This window comes from Opisthocomus hoazin, chromosome 12 (assembly GCF_030867145.1).
Source record: "Opisthocomus hoazin isolate bOpiHoa1 chromosome 12, bOpiHoa1.hap1, whole genome shotgun sequence".
NCBI lineage: Eukaryota > Metazoa > Chordata > Aves > Opisthocomiformes > Opisthocomidae > Opisthocomus > Opisthocomus hoazin.
In genome coordinates, this window is record NC_134425.1 from 6,030,220 (window position 1) to 6,049,511 (window position 19,292).

The 19,292-nt window shown below is 37.5% G+C and overlaps 1 protein-coding gene across 1 annotated transcript in view; it reads left to right on the forward strand.

Moving 5' to 3' along the window:
* RHPN2 (rhophilin Rho GTPase binding protein 2) overlaps nt 1-19,292 on the forward strand; it is a 29,827-nt gene that overhangs the window by 4,913 nt on the left and 5,622 nt on the right. The window contains exons 2-10 of the mRNA XM_075433363.1: nt 5,406-5,521; nt 8,607-8,735; nt 11,677-11,752; nt 12,789-12,866; nt 13,539-13,663; nt 14,578-14,744; nt 16,953-17,140; nt 18,465-18,621; nt 19,080-19,199. Coding sequence (XP_075289478.1) covers nt 5,406-5,521; nt 8,607-8,735; nt 11,677-11,752; nt 12,789-12,866; nt 13,539-13,663; nt 14,578-14,744; nt 16,953-17,140; nt 18,465-18,621; nt 19,080-19,199 — 1,156 coding nt within the window. The remainder of the gene's footprint in view (nt 1-5,405; nt 5,522-8,606; nt 8,736-11,676; nt 11,753-12,788; nt 12,867-13,538; nt 13,664-14,577; nt 14,745-16,952; nt 17,141-18,464; nt 18,622-19,079; nt 19,200-19,292) is intronic.

The window sequence follows — 19,292 nt, forward strand, 5'->3', positions numbered from 1 at the left end:
CGTGTGACAAGATGGAATATTGTATAGAAAATATGTATTTGCAATTTAATACAATAATTAGTTCTAAAACTTTATATTAATCTTTGGGGCCAGGCACTTAAAGCTGTAAAACACTTGTTCATGGCACAAGTAGACCAAGCTCTGGAATACCAGATCTTCTCCCCCTGCCCTTTTTTTATTTAAAAAAACTCAAATAAAAGTTCTAGCATTGAAAGACTTGTAGATAAAATTTCAAAATTGAACTAGTAGAAACATGCAAACTTTAATTATAGTAGTGGATAATAACATAATAATTTAGCAGGACTTACGATCAATTCTAGAAATACTGATGTGAATCATGCTGTTTACTACAATTGCTGTTACAGCCAAAGAAGTTATGTGCATAAGTTAAATTACATATTTAAGTATTTGGAGGATATGGCCCTCTGTGTACACTACTGGGCTTGACAAGCAGCGCAGGTTGCACTGGCTGGAAAGGAATGTTTTATTTTAAGTAAGAAGGCACACCCAGTTTCAACTCTGTGTCACCTTCAGACAGTGTGTAGCTCATCTTAGAAGTTCAGACCACTACTACATAAGTCATATTTATGTTAATTTCAGATGCTTACTATGATTACTCATTGTTTGGCAAACAGTCGTGATTTTTGTGTCCATCACAACTGGATTTCTGATATTAAAAAATATTTCTATCTTCAAGAAAGAACTTCCTGGCATACAAATTAAATACAACTGCTTCTCTATTTGGCACCCATACTTTTGACAGCCGTCTTCCCACTGTGGCAGATAAATTCTCAAGGCCTAGAGCCTAAACTTGGAACACCACAAAGATACTGCCTATATCCCTTAGACTGAGGAATTTCAAGTCTCCTTCAGATGGGAGGTAAGCACTGGTGCCTAGTACAGGGGCAAGATACTGTCCATCATAGTTAACCTGGAGTACCTGACTGCAGGCTTGCCTAACTACCCTCTCTGCCTCCATGTAATCTGTAGAATAAAATCTCCCCCAAGTCCCGCAGAAGTCCTGAACAGTAAGTCAGCCGCTTCCTAGCTCTGCTTGAGCTCCTGCTGTTGAGCTGGCTGTGCCTGGTCCGAGAGAGGCAGCGTCGCACTGGGATCCTGCAGGCGTTCATCATACAACTGTTTGCCAAAGAAGTGTGTGGGGGATAATGCTTATAAACTTAAAAATAAAACCCAGCGGGATATCCTGCCACCTAAGCTCAGGCATTAGTTCTAACAAGACATGAGCAGCAGTGCCATTGCCATCTGTCAGCATGCCCTGTTAATTAGTCAGAGGATTGCTATCAAACATGCAGGCCCTGCACAGGCCAGCCTTCATCAGGAGATGCATGTTTATTTGTCTAATATCAGTGTCTGTTCCTTTCAAGATGTAACCTGACTAGGTACCTAAACGACGTATGGCCAGAATGTATGAGTCTTGTGCAGGTCTTGCCTCTCATAATGATACATTAAAAACATAGCATCTTCCTGATTCTGCAGTTCAAAAACCCTGTTCAACCAAGCAGGAAGAAATAAAGTAACTAGCTAACTGAACTTTTGGTTTTAAAAAGCTTTTAGTGGTTCAGGAGCTAAGGATAATAATATTTAAGCACTTTAAATGCTTCTTAATGAAGTGCTTTAAAATGGATAGCTGGGTTTACTATTTGAATTGTCTTCACAGCAAAGTTACTCAATTTACTTGTCTCTTCCCCAAAAAACACATGCAATGAAAGGTTAAATCCTACTCCATTATTTGTCATTTTTGCAACTTCCTTAGTAATAACTGTTCTTTTGTTGCTATTAATACTTTTACAGATAGTGTATAAGCCAGGGTAAAATCCATTTCACTCTCCAAGTTGTCTTGACTTGGCAAAGAAATAAACAGCAATTAAATGAAGCACCTAGCATCTTGTTGACAACAAATGAAACAGTAGGTGTGGAAAACACAGGGACGTTTGGCTGCCACATATTGTAATGAACAGAGCATTAACATTCTTGGGATTGTCCAAATGTGAACCAAGTACAAATGCTGTCTGGGAAAGGGATCCTCTACATGGAGGAAAACAAAATGATGTACTTTCTTCAACCTGTCTGCTAACTTTTTAGTACACAGAATTTGTGCCTTACACAAGGGTGAATCTTGCCCAGATTGTGTGTTTCCCAATGTGTTTTTGCAGATACTGGTTATTTTCACTGTCCTCTATGCAGACTTCTAGCCATGAATTTTCTGGCAGCCTGATTACAATAAAGAGTTTAAGCCTGCAAATAACCACAAACTAGCTGAGTGTCCCCATTCCCTGTGCAGGAGACGCAAAAAGCAATGTTTTCCAGAAGGTAAAATAAGAGTTCCTTACAGACCTTGAGAAGGAAATGGGAGGTATGCGCTTGCAGCAGATGAGTCTATTCTGAAAACAGACTCCTCTATCCACAAGAAACCTTTCATCAAGGAGACGGAAGGGCACTTCCAGGCACACTGGAGGTGACACAGATGCCTCAGTCTGTCAGTGCCTTGTCCTCTTAGGCCCCAGGGCTGTTTTTGCGTTAAGGTTTCATACATAGGTTAGTGGCTGGTCCTGAAATGCAGGGAGACATCTCTGCCACTTTTTCCTCTTTGCACAGAGTTCAAGATCATTGCAATTTTGCACTCGTGGTTTGATGGGAGCTTCTTTGATATCTGGGCTGAAACTTGATCAAAGGTCCACTGAAATAAACACACCACTTCAACTGATCTTCATGGGCCTGGGAATCAGGCAGTTGATATTTCTGAAAAACTGCCCAGAAGTAGAGCTGTAAAGAAGTATTTGAGTGATGTCATGAAACTTGTTCGGCACACAGGAAGGGCAGGGAATTCTGGAAAGAAGCTGCAGCTTTACAGAAAAAATGAAGACAAGGGCAAGGCAAAGATACGTTTAGGAAGGATGCTTGGACTAAGTGTCCAAGAAAGAAGTTGGAAGAAAGCATCACAGACCTGTGCAGGGATATAGAGATGAAAGGCCCAAAATGAGATGCAAGTATTCAAACTGAAGGCAAAAAACAAGAGGAAATAATTGGCAAGGTTCAAATGAAAAAGGGCATGGATAGAATGGAAGGAGAGATGGCTTTGAATACCAGTAGTAAAGAAAATCATACAACGTGAAGAAAAAGCAAAGTAGGAAAAACAGTGGCAGCCCACAAAAAAAAACCAAAACAAAACGGGCTAAGAGCAGAAAGCAACCTGTGGATACCAGAGCACTGTGTGCCTTGTTTATGTCTCTGTGTGTAAATGTGTGTAAAGGAACGTGACTATTTGGTAGTTAAAGGACTACTTTTAACCTGAAATAAATGAATGAGTTTGCTATGTGTGCATGTCCTCTCCAGTGAGCAGTTCATCTCCTATGTATTGTGCCTGCTGCTAGTGCTTTCTCAGTGAAGAGACTATACACTGCACACCCAAGTTTTGGGTTTCTGTTGTAATTGGTATCTTAAGGCTGAAAAATTTCTGCAATAAGAGTAATTTAATGTGGCATGTTTTTTCAAGTTATCTGGCAAAAGGCACTTTTGAAGATGTTTGCACAAGCTTCCTGTCATTTTACCTATCTATTACAAACTGATAAAAACTAGGGATTTAAAATTAACAGTATTAGGCTGTGTGCTTTCTCAGTTGAACTAGTGTAATCTGGATTGATCAGTTCATTTCTCTATTGTCAAGTCAGTTTGCCTTCGCTTGCTGACTCAGATAAGAACTGAACTTCAAATAAATGATTAGAACTTCATGTTCTATTTAAACACTGGCTTTTGTTGTGCTGGTATGTCATTGCCTGACCACTCATAATTAGAGGTTGTTGAGAGACTTTTAAATGCTGTTATATCAAACCAAATTTTTTTCTGGTCAAAACTAAGAGGAAGAGGTCCAGAACAGTGTATAATTTAGTGGCTGGAGTACTTGAGAGAGGACTTGTATCAGGCAGATCTGAGCCTCCTTCTTGTGTAATGCACAGTCTAGGAGGACTCTGATAAGCTTTGTAATGATACCCAGCAAGGGCACTCAAAAGGACGTACTTTATTTAAGGGTAAGCCTTAAAACAGAGTGGTCTTGTTTGCTTCAGAATTGGTAGTTAAGGCTGCAGGGATATGCTGGTTGGCTATAAATGAGTATTAATGTTCAAAGACATTTGATGCTTTAAAAAAAGGAGGAGGGGGATGGGCAAAGAATAAAAAAGTGGAAGTGAAACTTCTCACTTATTTAAAGAAGGTGTTAAGATTGTGTTTCCCTCAAAAAACCCCAAACGTAAAAACCCCAAACATGCAGTCCTAGTCATCTGTAATGGTTTTAGCATATCAGTGCTCACCAGAATACAGTGGTTCAGTCCTGCTCAAACATAGGTTGCAGTAGTTTGAGTCTTGTGCTTGTGTAAGGTATGCACGTACATCTGAGCATTCTTGTGCATTCTGGATTTCATGCTTTACTTTTTAAGGGCTTAATATGATGAGTATCTGAAGGCATAATCCTCATCTTACCCTTTCAGGCTCTATTATTCCATATCCCGTCTTACTCCATTCATATTATTCCTTTTCCCATCTTCCTTGATCCTGAGCTATCAATGTATAATCTTTGTGTGGCTAACAGGTAACAAGAAAACCTAATGGGTGGATAAACCATTGCATCTGGCACTGTGAACACCTACAGATGAAATAACTTACAAAGCTTATTCATGTTTCACATCTTTGGTGCAGTATGCAAGGGTGCTGTTGGGTTAGGGCAAGGTAGATTTAAAGTTCCCAGAGCATTTCCTGGCTGTGAAGAAGAGCTGTGCAGATAAATTTTTTTGGCACAGTATTGCATGACATGTAAAGAGAGGAACCTAGGGAAGGAGCAGTAGGAATTGTATTGAAGGTCTGAGCACCAGAAGGAACAAGAGCAGAGATTCTTAGAAAGGTTCTTAAAACTGAGCAGTGGTGCCACCAAACCCTATTTTCTGATAGAGTTATATTTTAAGGCTGCATCTATCCCAGTATGGAATGCTGATATTTTGCAATGATTAAGGAGAAGCTTTCATAGGATTTACTGCCTTGCCAGATACTGTTTTTATGAAACCTGCAGAGACTTAATAATACTGTCAAATTTGGTTGTAATTGGAAAATAGCGTCAAAAGATTTCTAGGGGAGAAGAGACTGGCTCACACATGTACCTAAGCTTTAAAACAAATATTTTTTCGCCTGGATTTTAATGTTAAATGCTTTAGTCATTGTGTCTTTTTAATGACAGAGTTTCAGAAAAGAAACAGTCAGTCATTCATCACTGATGTCGATGTAGTTAATTTGTATTCATACAGAACACGTGCCATTAAAGTTCATTCAAATTCAGTGCTTCTCCTTTTTCAGAGTCTCTTCCAACAGCAACAAAAAAACCCTAATTTCCTTAATTTTAGGGATGTAATCCACTTGCTGAGACTGGTCGAAGCAAACTGCAAAACCAAAGAGCTGTCTTAAACCAACAGATCTTAAGAGCAGTAAGAATGAGAGCTGGTGCTGAAAATCTTTTAAGGTATGTGTCATGACTTCCTAGTTCTCTTGGCTGAGCAAAAAAATAATTTTTCTAAAAATTTTTAAAACTCTCTTAGCTATTGCTCTTTCCTAGTCTGCCTGATCACTCTCCTAATATGCTACATAAATTTCTGCTGGATGCTTTGTAAATCTCCCTGAAGTTTTTTTAATGCTGTAGCTCTATAGACTCATTACCTGCTATAAAGTGCACTTTCAAAGCTGCTGTGTTGTAGAAAATGAACTGAATGTTAGACTGTTATTATGGCTCTGTTTGATCAGCTTTATTGTTAGTGATAATGGCAAGTGAACCTCGCTGAATATTGTAATGAGTCCTTTTTACACCTTAAATCAAAGAAAGGTATTGTCACTGTATTGTTGCTGTTCTGAAGATTCTTTAGATTCTTGCTTCACAGTGGAAAGGACCATCAGTTGCAAGACCCAGTTTCTTAGGTGGCTGTCCCCATAGGAACAACGTTATGTTGACGCTGTCTTGAGGCTATTACATCCTGTGATTAACTGCTTAGCAAAGTCCTGTAGCTTTCCAGCAATCCATCCCTCTGTTATACAGAAGAACTGAAAATTTTCCCAGTACTCATCTACAATAGTCTCCTACGTAGTGTCTGTTTTTCTGAAACTGCAGGAACAATGGGTCTCCAAGAACAAAAATCTAGTCAATATACTTTCCTTAGAGTAGTGAAAATGCTTGGATAAATAAACTTTTCTTAAACTTGCCATTAATTGATAGGTTGCACTTTGTCTGTCACCTACCTTTACCTCCACTCTTGTCAAAAGAGGCGATAGGTCCAAAGCTTATGCAGTTCTAGCCTCTGTGACTGACTACGTTTTGCTTTGTTTTCTGGTAGTTGCCTTAAGGAGTAAGACTTAGGGTCTTTTGCTACCTTTTGTATGCTTAGCAAAATTCTTGTATCTGCTTTTTGAGACTGAACACTGTTCATTCAGTAGGTGTTTCTGCCTGCCAACTCAGGATTGTTTTGGAAAGGCTAAAGAGATGAGTAATATCTAACATGAACACTGGTTACTCTTAACATTCAACATAAAGATGTTCTGAAGTTCGGCTCCTGGTAACAATATTAACTGCTGAAATACTGAAGTTGCTGTTGACAAGAGTGGGAACTAAGTCTATTTGAAGAATAGAGGATCAGACTTATTTCTAAGTTGTTGGAAACCTAAAATGCATTTACACCTTTTAGACTATTAACGCTTGCTAGTTCTTTGAAAGAAGCAATTTTAAAAGTGCCCTGACCACTAGATAGTTCACGTGTCTAGACATATTTACAGTATACTAAGGAAAAACATAAATAAATGAGCTTTGTTTTCAGAGTCTATCTGCATTTCAGTAAGTTCTAGACCAAGCAAACTAGTTGCCGGCCACAAGGACCCTCCTGCAGTAGGACTTGCAAAAAATCTGGAAATGCCTGTTTCTTTACTTTTTTTGGCTGAAAGTAAATGCTAGACGTGAAATAAATGATCCATATAGCGCAAAGACTTTTATTTTTAGAACTTCTGAAAGTCACCCTCTGCTTTTCGTTGTTTTTTGTTCTGGAAGTTGTGAGTTAAAACTGAATTGAGAGTAGAGGTATGTGGATCTCAAGGATATCACATTGCTCCTGTTGCTGTCTTTTGCTGTTTGTCATTACAAAGTATGTCTACAGGGCAACAGCATGAAAAGGTGATCAAATTAACTGTAAGTTGGCATGGATGTTGAGAGCAATATAGCCGTATTAGAGAAGTTCACCTAGATGGAGCACTGGGGTTTCTGAGAAGGATACTAGAATCCCTCCGGTGGAGGATGGTAAGCTAGACCAAACACAGAGCCTTAATAACATCGTAATTAAAAAAGCCTTAATAACATCGTAATCAAAGCTTATCCAGTTATCTGTGTGGTGCTGCCTTTATCAAGGAAGATCCACTCCAGATATTTGTGTCCAGTTTGGCTTATGCAGGCAGCAGATGTTAACATTGCTTAATCTAAGCAATCTTGGGTATTAAATAAAGTGCAGCATAGAAAATTCACAGATAACACATATTTATAATATGAAGTACAAGCTTAGACTCTTAGCCTTGGAATAACTAGTTCTTCACCAAGTGCTCCATAAAATTAGGGGATTGTTCCAAGTGGAGGCTGCATGTATGAGAGGGTTGTTCATAAGCATTTATGAAGATTAATTTTATATTAAAACAAGGGTAAATTCAAACTGCTGCAAACTTAAAATAAGTGTGTTATTGTCTACTGATTTGGACTCTTTATTATAGGGATACAGTATCTTAAGCCTGGATATGGATCAAGGCCTTTTATCTTAAACTTACACCTGTGGTTATAGATTACAGTTTAACTCTTGAAAACAGTAATACTGTATGGAGAATCAGGTTAGAAATAGTGATGTGATATCCTGAAATACACAAATAAGAAATTATACAGAAATGCCCTGGGAAGGTAAATACTAACATCCACTGTGCTAGCAGTTCAAAACATTGTCATATAAATATATAAATGGCAAAGGAAACATTCAAACAAAAAAATCCTATTTGCATCTGACAAAATAAAATTGTAGAGAAAATTGTATTGTATTAAAAAGAAGTATCTTTCTACCTGTATGTTTGGTTGTAAAACATTCTGTAGTAACAGTTTTATGGGGAAGTCGTTTTCTTTTATTCTTAAGATCAGAAGTCTCAACAGATCATTATTCAATTTATAAAGTGACACCCCCCACCTCCACCCTCATATCTTCTTCTTCTAGGAAAAGATCACGTAATCTGAAAACAGGATAGTGATTCTGTTTAAGATGCTTTAGTTCTGTTGAGTAATGTATCTGAAAATAAGCCTGACCCTTAATCACACACACAAAAAATTAGCATATAGCAAACCTTCTGTGTGCAGTTATCTGGAAACTATCCCACGCTTTCTCTTGACAGAAAAAACTAATAAATTCTGAAGCATGAGGTCTTGTATCATCTTAAAAAAAATCTTAAAAACGCTGAGAATGCTAGCAAGGGGGATTAACCAAGCTTGTGTACAAAACCTTTTCCTTAGCAATAAAAAGTTGTATGTGTCTCTCTTTCTGCAGAGCAACCAACAACAACAAAGTACGAGAGCAGGTACTACTGGAATTGAGTTTCGTAAACTCAGACCTGCAGATCTTAAAGGAGGAACTGGAAGGACTTAATATCTCCGTAGAAGTTTATCAAAATACAGAGTAAGCATAAAACTCAGTTACTCAATTATTAACAGATCTTCTTTGTACCCTTGGAAACAAAATTGTTTCTAGGTGAATGTGAATGCTGGACAATAATTACGTGAAAGAACAGAGAGCTTGATAGGAAGACAACATACTTTATGGTAGATTTGTCGGGTAAGGGTTAATCTACTTATTTGTCTTTCACTTGGGAAAGGTATGTACCACTAAACCTTAGGTACGGAGTTCCTTTGTGGAGAAGAGTGTTATGAGAATTGAAAGCTCTTGGGGCTTTATGGGGAGACGTGGCACCTAGCAGAATTTCCAGTACTAGAATGGCTAATTGGCTCAATGCACTCTGCAGTGAGCAAACCTAGTGACACAATACCTGTTGTCAAATGCAGTGCGTACAACAGTCCTCTCTTTAGCTGGAGAACAGAAGTACAACACTGATTTGGAGCTCAAAGCAGACTTGAGGTAGTCTTTAAGGTGTGTACTTCAGTGATAGAAATCCATAAATTAGCTGGCTACAACACAGAAATTTTTAGTAGATTAAATTGGAATTGTTCCAAGATATTTTTCCAGCTTTAAAGAGCACACTAAACTTCAAATTGCAATGAATTCCTCAAAGATAAAACTTCAGAGTTAAAGGATTATTCATTGCCTGAATACTGCAATGATTTCTGCATCAGTTAAATGTCTTGTTGCTCCTAAAACTAAATGTTTACTATTTGATTAACATTGGCAGCTCAAGACACAAATTGAAGCGCTTCATATGAGAGGGGTATAATTTTGGGTCCATCTTAGCACTGTTGTCAGTTAAGAGGTTAACTTCCAGGTGGACTACAAGGAATTCTTAATGTAGAGGGAATAAGCACGTTTCTGGTGGGGTATCTTTCAGCTGAGTGCTGATCTGATGCAAAATATCTACATTTCACTTCAGCACAAGTTTCTTGTGGAAAAAGTTTCTGCCCTCCACCCCCATGGCAAACTTTGACAACTATTTGGTGCAGAAATGTATTTTTGTTCAAGATTTTACCGGTCTTCATAGACGCATGCAAGCATAGAAAGCAGTAGGAAAGTTACGGCTGTGGAAATGAGGCCAAGACTTCAGAAGTACTATTCCTTCTTCTAGCTAATGAATATTTGAAATATTTGGATTCTCAATGAAGGGTGTGCAGTAGGTCAGGCCCCAAGGCAGGTAGAAGCCTTGCAGCTGGACAGTAGTATGCTTTTTATTCTCTCCTGATCCTACTTCCTCGATCTGTTTTGAGTGGTGTTTTACCTTTCTGATGCTGTTCATTCTAAGCTCTAAATGCTTTTTATTTCCATCAGCTAAAATAATTCACTCCCTCTGTAAGTGCTCTCCAGCCTTTAATAGCGAAAAGCTATTAATAGTTGCTCTCTGAATCTATTGTGCATATAGTCATCAACATGAGGTCACACCCACGTTATTAGGTTACACTGTATTGTGTTAACACCAATCTGAAGGGTTGGCCTTCCTAGGACTTGCACACATCTCGGCTGGATTGAGAAGCATGACGCTATATCTGCTTAGTTCTGGAAATCCAGGATCACCTCCCGAACTGTTCGGTGCCCCATGATGTTGACTCCATGGGCGTGGCACCTTAGAAACTTTAAAAATAGAAATTCAGTTCCTTTGACTGACAAATGCCGATGTCTACAGGGACTGTGAGTGGTACTAGAATTCATTAAATCAGTATGTTAGGATTTCTTTTGGATGTGTCTCACTTCCTTTTGGGGAAAAACTCTTGATATAATTTATTGTAAAAGTGTTGTGGTTTATTCTAAAAGCCTCATCAGATATCAGATCATTTGCACTGCTGGGAGTGGTGTTTTGGCTCTGTGTCCTGGCAGTATTTTTCAAGCTAGCAAAGCCACTTACTGGACCGTGCCAACCATTTCCAGGACTCTTCCTCTGCTGAGGAAGCTGCACTCCTACTCCACCTTCCCGAGATGGAGTTTTTACCAGTAAGAAAGTGATTTTGCTGGCTTTGCTGATAAGACCATAAATGAATCACACCCGTGGGATTTTGTAGGTGGCAATGGAACACTAAAAATGACTACACAATCAATCAGTTGTTTTCAGAAAAAAGGAAAATACCAGATAAACCTTATAATTGCCCTATACTGATCTGTTAAACCTACTCAACAAACTGTATCTGCAAGCAATTCTGATCTTTCTTTTTTTAATTGGGTAATATGCTTCGTGGAAGAGCAATGTATGTAGCTTTTGAGGGCTAAGTGGTGCTCTTTAATTCATAATAGTCTTATTAGCTAGTGTTGTTTACTAATATGATCTGGGTTGAAGTCCATGATAAAGATGTGTGTTCTTTTGAGGATCAGATTTTTTTAAGTCACAGTTCTCATCCTTATTGCCTTTTGATATTTTAGAGGTTTACTTCTTTAGAGGTTAACACCTAGCATTGTCTAGATAAGTAGTTCTCAGACTTCCTACTCTTATACTAACTTTAACAGTGAAAGGTCTACTTTGAACCTGCTTTTCCCTGTGTTAGACACACATCAATTCTATGTATGAAACCGTTGGTAGCATGTAAAATACTGATGATAACCATTGATAATTACCATAGCTCTTACAATGGCAGATCTCCTAGCAACTGTGGACCTGTTTTCTGTCTGTGTAGCTTGTGCAGGTCTATAAAGGTTGAGCTAAATTGTCCAGCCTTTGAGAGTCTCCTTTTCTTTCCTTCAAGGAAAAATAGGCTCAAATGGGGTGTGTGTGTGTAAAGCACAGGCAAGTAGCTTTCCTCACTCTCTTCTTGAGGAGTCACAGGCCACTAAAGCAGACTTTCCTGGGCATCAGCATACTAACTTTCTGTCATCAAATGAAACAAAAGTAATTATCTTACCAATAGACAAACAGAATCCAATTATTTCTGAACCTTTTTGGTTGGTTTTTTTTCTTTTTTTTTTTCCGTAGAGAGACTTTCAGCATTCCCTTGGTACCTCTTGGCCTGAAAGAAACCAAAGAAGTAGACTTTACACTCCCCCTCAAGGTAAATTTCAGAGACTCATTTCAGAATGAATAGTTAACAGAAATAACTGCCATTTCACATTTGTTTAGAAGCAGAAATAATTTATGTACAAATTATTTTTTGGTTTATTTGCCCTAAAACTGAGATCACAATGTGTTTAAAAATTAACCACCAATTATTTTGGTCATTGCTCATATTTAAGTAGGACAAGGAGTCAAAAGATGTTATAAGAAATCCCATTTTGGAGACAGTAGAGTTAAACCAAAGAGAATAAAAATTCCTTCTATAGTTTTTTGGTTCCAGTAAGACTATTGACTGCTATAAGTGTGAAAGGAAGTAGTAATGAAGGTTTTGCTCAGCATGGTGCAGTGATATTCCAACTTGCACTAACCAGGCTAGCTCAGCTGGGAACCAGTGTTGCAGCATTAACACTGCTTGTTTGTTGGCCGTTACAATTTTCTGGCTATTTGAGCCACTTTCTGTATTTTTTTGGAATACTGTGTATTGTGCAATGTAGATTTTATTTCATGGTAAACCATCTTATATCACCGTAGCTTTTGTCTCTGCTTTTATTTCTGTAGATTAGTCTCCATGGTCAGATTATGGTACCACTTTATGCCATTGCAACTTTATTAATTTAAGTGGAATTGCACTAACATAGCTGACAAGAATTTGGCAGTCTTTTTCTATTACCAGTTGTTTTTTTTATGGTCACTTGATTCACTTGTTATTTTAGCTAATGGGGTTCACTTGTCACTTTCAAAACCACTAAGAGTTGTTGTTTTGAGACCTAATGGAGTTGATGTAGTAGGTGTTTGCTTCCTTTACACCAGACTGGAATTTCTTGTCTCAGATATCAAATCATTCATTCTATTGTCTTTTTGTACTCTTATTTTGTAGTCTCATTGCTATATGTAACTATACTATTGACTGGAAGGGAGTAGACAACATGCAAATCACAAATGACTCAATTTTGTACTGTTTGCAACTGCAGGAAAAAAAATGAGTAGTTTAGGTTAATTTTAGATACTCCGATTTTTTACTTTTTTTTTTTTAGGACTTTATTCTGGAACATTATAGTGAAGACAGTTCTGAGTATGAAGACGAAATAGCAGATCTCATGGATCTGAGACAAGTAAGTTCAAGTATGGCATACCGTGAGGTCTTTTAATCTACAGTTGTAAATAATAATGTTTATATGGAATTAGAATATGTCAGTATTACTTACAACTTACCATATTCTTATTGACTTCATTTCTGAGATATGGAACATGAATCTCTATTGTCCAAGAGCTTTACAATCTGAGTAAAGAACAAGTGAAAAAAAGGATGAGGTTACGCAAAGCGGTACAGCTATTGACACAAGTTTGTAAATCTAAGATTTGTCTTACCTACTTTTTTTACATTAAAGCATTTTAAATTTAGCAGGAAGAGTGTTGAAGTGCATGCACCTGGAAGAGATTGTAGTAGAATGGTGGTTATTTCTAACTATTGTGTCTCCTGTGTTATACTAGAAATGTAAACCACCTTTGTAGCTTTTGTTAAATACCTACAGTCTTTATTTAATTAACTCTGAAACTTGCCAAACCAATCCTCTTTGCTTCCTTAAATGTTGTGTACTGCTTTTGTACAGCTGAAAAACTCTATTTGGAATGCATCCGTATGGCCTTAAGCGTGCCGTTCTCAGATTCCACACATTCCTATAATATGCACAAGTCCAAAGGAAGCAGAGCTTTATTCTTAGTGTTTCAGTATTCATCCTGTAACTCAACAGAACAGACTTTATTTTAATCTATTGTATTTTAAGGCCTGCCGCACTCCCAGCCGAGATGAAGCTGGCATTGAGATGTTGATAAGCTATTTCCTTCAACTTGGTTATGTAGAAAACAGATTTTTCCCACCCACCAGGCACATGGGAGTTTTATTTACATGGTAAGTGTGCAGTTCATGTTTGTCTTTTCTCTTTTTTTCCAGAACACTGTTAATCATTAACTGTCTTCTGTTTAATTTGAAGCATGTCAGTGTATTTCCGCCCCACTCCCTGCAGTGTTACCAGTTTCTTTAGTGTTAAGAGTAAACCTGAATACAATACACCCTTTTCTTGCTTAGAGTGAAGCCGTTGGCTAGCTTATGATTTGGGCTACAAGTTAGCACAAAGGAAAAAGAGAGAAAATAATCTTTCATTTTGGACAACTGCATATGTTTCCTGGACTCTGAACCTTAGTGCATGAAGCAGATGGGGAATGCATCAGACCTTGTTTCCCCTCCTTCCAGTTGTTAAGAAGAGCATTTAGGCCAGAAAAGAGGAAAAGTGACTTTATTATACTGGAGTGTTTACTACATCTATGATCAAAGTTTGATTCTGAATTTATAATTTTTATTTTTATGATGAATAAAGATGACTACCATGCAGCCAAGAGGAACTGTTAAATTTCTAGTCATAACTGCAAGAAGAAACTTCAAAATACAAGCTGTAGAGGATCTGACCATGCCAACAGTTGAACTTTGGCAACATCCAAGTACAAAAACATAGTAGCACATATGGATACTTCCTCAGTATACTCTCAGCCTCTGTGACATTTTGTAGGCACTTGTGAGTTAGATATGATTATGGAGGCACTGCTGTAAAACCTGCTGAAAACTAAGCCTCAAATTAAGCCACTCTGTCTTGCAGCACCTAGATTGTCTTCACAGTACACAATGGTATTTCTGTTCACCTTCATTTTCAGCGTAGCTGAACAATTATTAAGAATTCCACTGCTGTTTTGGAAAAACAGAATGAAAATATCTGTTGTTTCAATGGACTCTGTTAATCTTAACATTTCTTCTAATATTTGTTTCCCAAGGTATGATTCCTTCACAGGTGTCCCAGTGTGTCAGCAAAATATGTTGCTTGAAAAAGCTAGTATTTTATTCAACATTGGAGCCCTCTACACCCAGATTGGAACAAGATGCAATCGTCAGACCCAGGCTGGACTTGAAAATGCTGTTGATGCTTTCCAGAGAGCTGCAGGTACAAATTTAAAAATACAGGGAAGGTCTTTATGCAAATGTTCTTAATCTCATCCTGACATCCTGCAGATTTCTGTGTTCCCACTGACTTCATTACACAAAAAAGGAGTAATAAGGAAATTCAAGAAGCCTAGTGGAGTGCTGAGATGAAGCTTTAATTCAAAACCTGGAACTGCAGTTTGAACGTGCAGATCAAGACAGTGAATACTGTGGTTAATGATTAATGAACTGTAGTTCAGAGGTCCTAGTAGTAGCCCTAATGTTAACTGCTTCATTGTTCAGTCTTTCTTTCATCGACATAGCTGCTCAGTGATATTACATTGGTGTAAAAATCCGTAGAAGAAACCATTTAAAGGGTTGATAAGGGACTTAAAACCTAGTTTTCCATATGGTCTCTTCAAAATTAATCTTATTGTGTTCTCTGGTGAAATTTGCAATTCATAGGAAGTTGACTACGTATTCTCTATAGATTCCAAAGGCAAACAGGTTCAGAATGCTTAATCTCCGTCCTAAGCGAAGAAAAATACACATTCTAATAAAGGGAATCATATCCCTTGAACTAACATGTTACAGAAGCTTTTGTTTTGGTTTTTTTCCAAGTAGATTTTGTAATTCCTTGTAAATGTTGTCTGTGGTACACATAATGCCGAAAGACATTACATATGTAATTAATACGTACGGTAAGATTTATTTCTGCATTAACAGTCTGTGGCTGTTGGTTCCCACTTTATCAGCTACAATCTGTGGACCACAGAGTTGGATTGTCATAAAAACTCTTTTGAATACACAGGTATAAAAAAAAATTGATAGTATTTCTTCTTGCATTTAATAAATTATTTTTCAACCTTTGTATTTCATCTAAAAGAAATTCCCATACTTGAAAAAATTCTCCATTTTGCAAATAAAAAACCACTGCTTTTCACTTCAACGTATTTGCAGAACAGAATTAATTCACGAATTGAAATGCATCATTTGCTAACACAGTATCTTTGCAGGGCCCTTAAGCAACATGCTCAGGAGACATATCATTGTACCTGTTCATGGCTCTGTAACACTGCTCATTAAGTTGGCAGAGACATGATATAGAGCATGTATTAACCATTTCTCAGTACTGAATGGAGAATGCCTCAACAAGGCTCTCAATGTGCATATGCTTACCACATAAGCAGAAATATGTTGAGAACAAAAAAAAATATCCTTTCAGTAAGGCACTCCATCAGTACTGGCAAGTTTGGGGTTGGCGTGGGGTTTTTGTGGTGCAAAAAGGCAGAGATAGCAGTAATTAAAATTTGTGTAAGGCCATATTAATAAGTTAAAAGATACAAGTGTAACATAGAAAACAAAAAAATCTTGGAACCTGGTAGTAGGAAAATACAGCACAACATGGCCAGAACTGAATGTAGTAGCAAGAAGTAAGATCACAGAAGCTGGGACACTTAAAAAGTGGAGGTCTTATTGTTACATGCTATTATCAGCAATTAGCAGGCTAGTAGAACTCACTAAACCGGTTGGATGACTTGCATGCTGGAGGTTACATTACCATCCATGGAACTGTTACTTAATATTTGCACTACAGTTAGTGTTTGGTTTTAATTTGATAAATGATGGAAACGATTAATATGTTGGTGAAACCAAATGTCTAGAGCAGAATCTAATTTTACCTTATTAATTATACTGTTCTAGTTCACTTACAGGGATGGAACTGAGCTTTCATTAGGGGACACAATGCACTTAGCAGCACATCAAAAGGAGATTAATAAATTAAGTTTATATGTCTGTGGTTGTTTTTTTTCTTCCATCTGAGGGTTCTACTGTCACCTCCTTATAGTTGTGTAGATTTCTCTTTCTTTCTTGTCCTATGTATAAGCCCTAGCCTACCGCTCCCATATACAAGTCACATTCAGTTCGACACAGCTTTGTGGTCAATCACAAGAACTGTTACAAGCAAATCTGAAGGTATTGCCCTTAAAACTTGCAGCCTCTGTTGCTCCTCTGAACTGTAATTTTGAGAACTGTACCTGGAGATATTTGATGGGAATGCAAAGAAAGACACGTAGGTCAGTGTAATTTCATGCATACTAAGAATACCTTCAGATTGCTGTAGTACAATAATAGACAGTACGCTTTCAATCTTAATTATTATGGTACATGCTAGAATTAAGTTCACTTGTTTCTCTGTAATGCTGACAAAACCATTTTGTAATTTCAGGAGTCCTAAGCTACTTAAAGGAGACCTTTACTCACACACCAAGTTATGATATGAGCCCAGCTATGCTGAACGTACTAGTGAAAATGATGCTTGCACAAGCTCAAGAGTGTGTTTTTGAGCAGATTGGTCTTCCTGGAATACGCAATGAGTTTTTCACGCTAGTAAAAATGACAGAGGAAGTTGCCAAGGTAAAATATGAGACTTAAAACTTTGTCTTTAAAGTAACTGTTTCCAATGCTGTGTTACTAGCTACACCCTCTAGTAATGTTAACAGAATTTATTCAACCTAAATGTTAACAACTGTTTCTGAAAACCAAAAGTAACAAGGGACAGCTCAATAGCTACAGCAAGAATCACAACCTTTCAGAAGATCAAAATGTGAATAGCTGCAATTTAAATATCATTTTAGAACTGTATGACTTTTAAAATTATAATTCACAAAGTTTAATAGAAACATGCTGGAACACTTGAGCAGTGAACTTGCCAAAGGTTTTTTTACAAGCTGTTTATCGTATTGCTCTTTCAGACAGTACAAATGTTGTCCACAGAACAACATACAAAAGGACAGGGTTCTTGATGTAGTTCTCTGTTAAGTACTGAACATAACCTGTCTGTTATTTCCCAGCAGCTGCAGGTTATGTAAACCTAAAAAGCTTAAGTCCAAACGAACAACTAAATTGCATCTGGGGGAAGGACCCTGATGAGCAGAGTCAGACTGGTAGCTGCAGAGCTGTCTTGAGACTTGCCTGAAAAATGGAGAGGCAGGCTGTGCCACAGAAGGTAGTGTTCATACTTGATTGAGGTTGTTGACATCAAAAATTGGGTATGCCAACAAGATACGAATATGCTTTCTGAGCCATTTCAGAGTAGCAGATATGTAATTGGTTCCATACTAGATAAATGGGCAAAGCCTTTCCTAGCAACCCTGTAAAGCCACCCTGACTTATCTGTAGGATTTGATCTGCTGCACAGGAAAGATTTTTGGAATCTGTCTGGTGGAGTTGTTTGATCCATTAAAACAGCATTCACTGCTTGAAAAGCTAGTTTTACTTCCTCTGCATAAAGGATAGATAGACCTTTATATAGACCACACAAACTTAAGGCTAGATATGACTCCACAGTTTCAGAAGTGAAGCACAAACCTACTGTGTAAGTAATATGTTTCACCCTTTTTCTCAGCTGAATTAACCCAATGATATGTATTTCTAAATTAAAACCTGTTTTTTATATGGTGGTTTTATTGAACTCTGAAGCCATATAGATGGACTTACTTAGTCCATCTGTTATTGTACAAAATTGATTTACTTTTCTTGTAAGGGGAAAAATCGGAGATGGAATTTCAGATTTTCTCAAAACTTATATCTAACCCTTTCTAGCAATCTATTTCCCCACACCCCCCCTCCCCCGATGTGATGCACATGAAATTATCTTAAGGTTGAATATAATATCCCTTACTTGACTCCTAATAACTAATCTTAAATTCTAATACTTCAATTCTGTGCTTTATTTTAGGTGGGAGAGGTTTACATGCTGGTTAACACTGCGATGAATCAGGAACCAGTGAAGGAGAATATCCCCTATTCCTGGTCTAAACTGGCACAAATAAAGTCAGACCATTACAAAGCTCTTGCGCATTACTTCATTGCCACCATTCTGTGTGACCATGAATGTAAGAATCATACATTTTCTATATATTCATATAAATAACAATAATAAACACATAAACAGTTATAATTTGGTCTATGAATAAGACTAGGAGCCAGGAACTTTGGGATTTCAGTATATGCTAATTTGTGGCCACTTTCCCGCTCAGATATGAGGCCATGCTTTTTGTCCTTTACAGAAAAATGTGAAAGTTCAATAAACTTTTGCATAAACAAAAAAAAATGTTATGTGCTACTAAATTGTTCAATTCTTGTCAATATATTTTGGCATATAAGCATTACTTGCATACTGCACATGATAAAACTGATAAAAGTCTTAAAAACTTGAAATTCCCATCAATATGTAAGTGTAAAAATATTTGCCTGCGTTTGAAGAGAAGGTAGAAATAACTACACAACAATACACCTAAAGGAACAGGGCACCAAGATGTGTAATGCTAATGTTCTATATCAATTGTTATAGTGCAGTCTGGTGATGATGAAGATCAGCAAGGGAAAGCCTTGTCCCAGTTGTACGACTACATGCCTGAAGGACTGATGGTTCTCACCGTTTTAAAGGACAAAGTTCAGAGAAAACAATTAGGTAAATGCCAGTTTCACCCAGCTACTAAATAAAATTTGAAAGTTACTTTGTATTTCTTTTCTGTGGAGGATAACCAACAGTTTCTCATTTTTT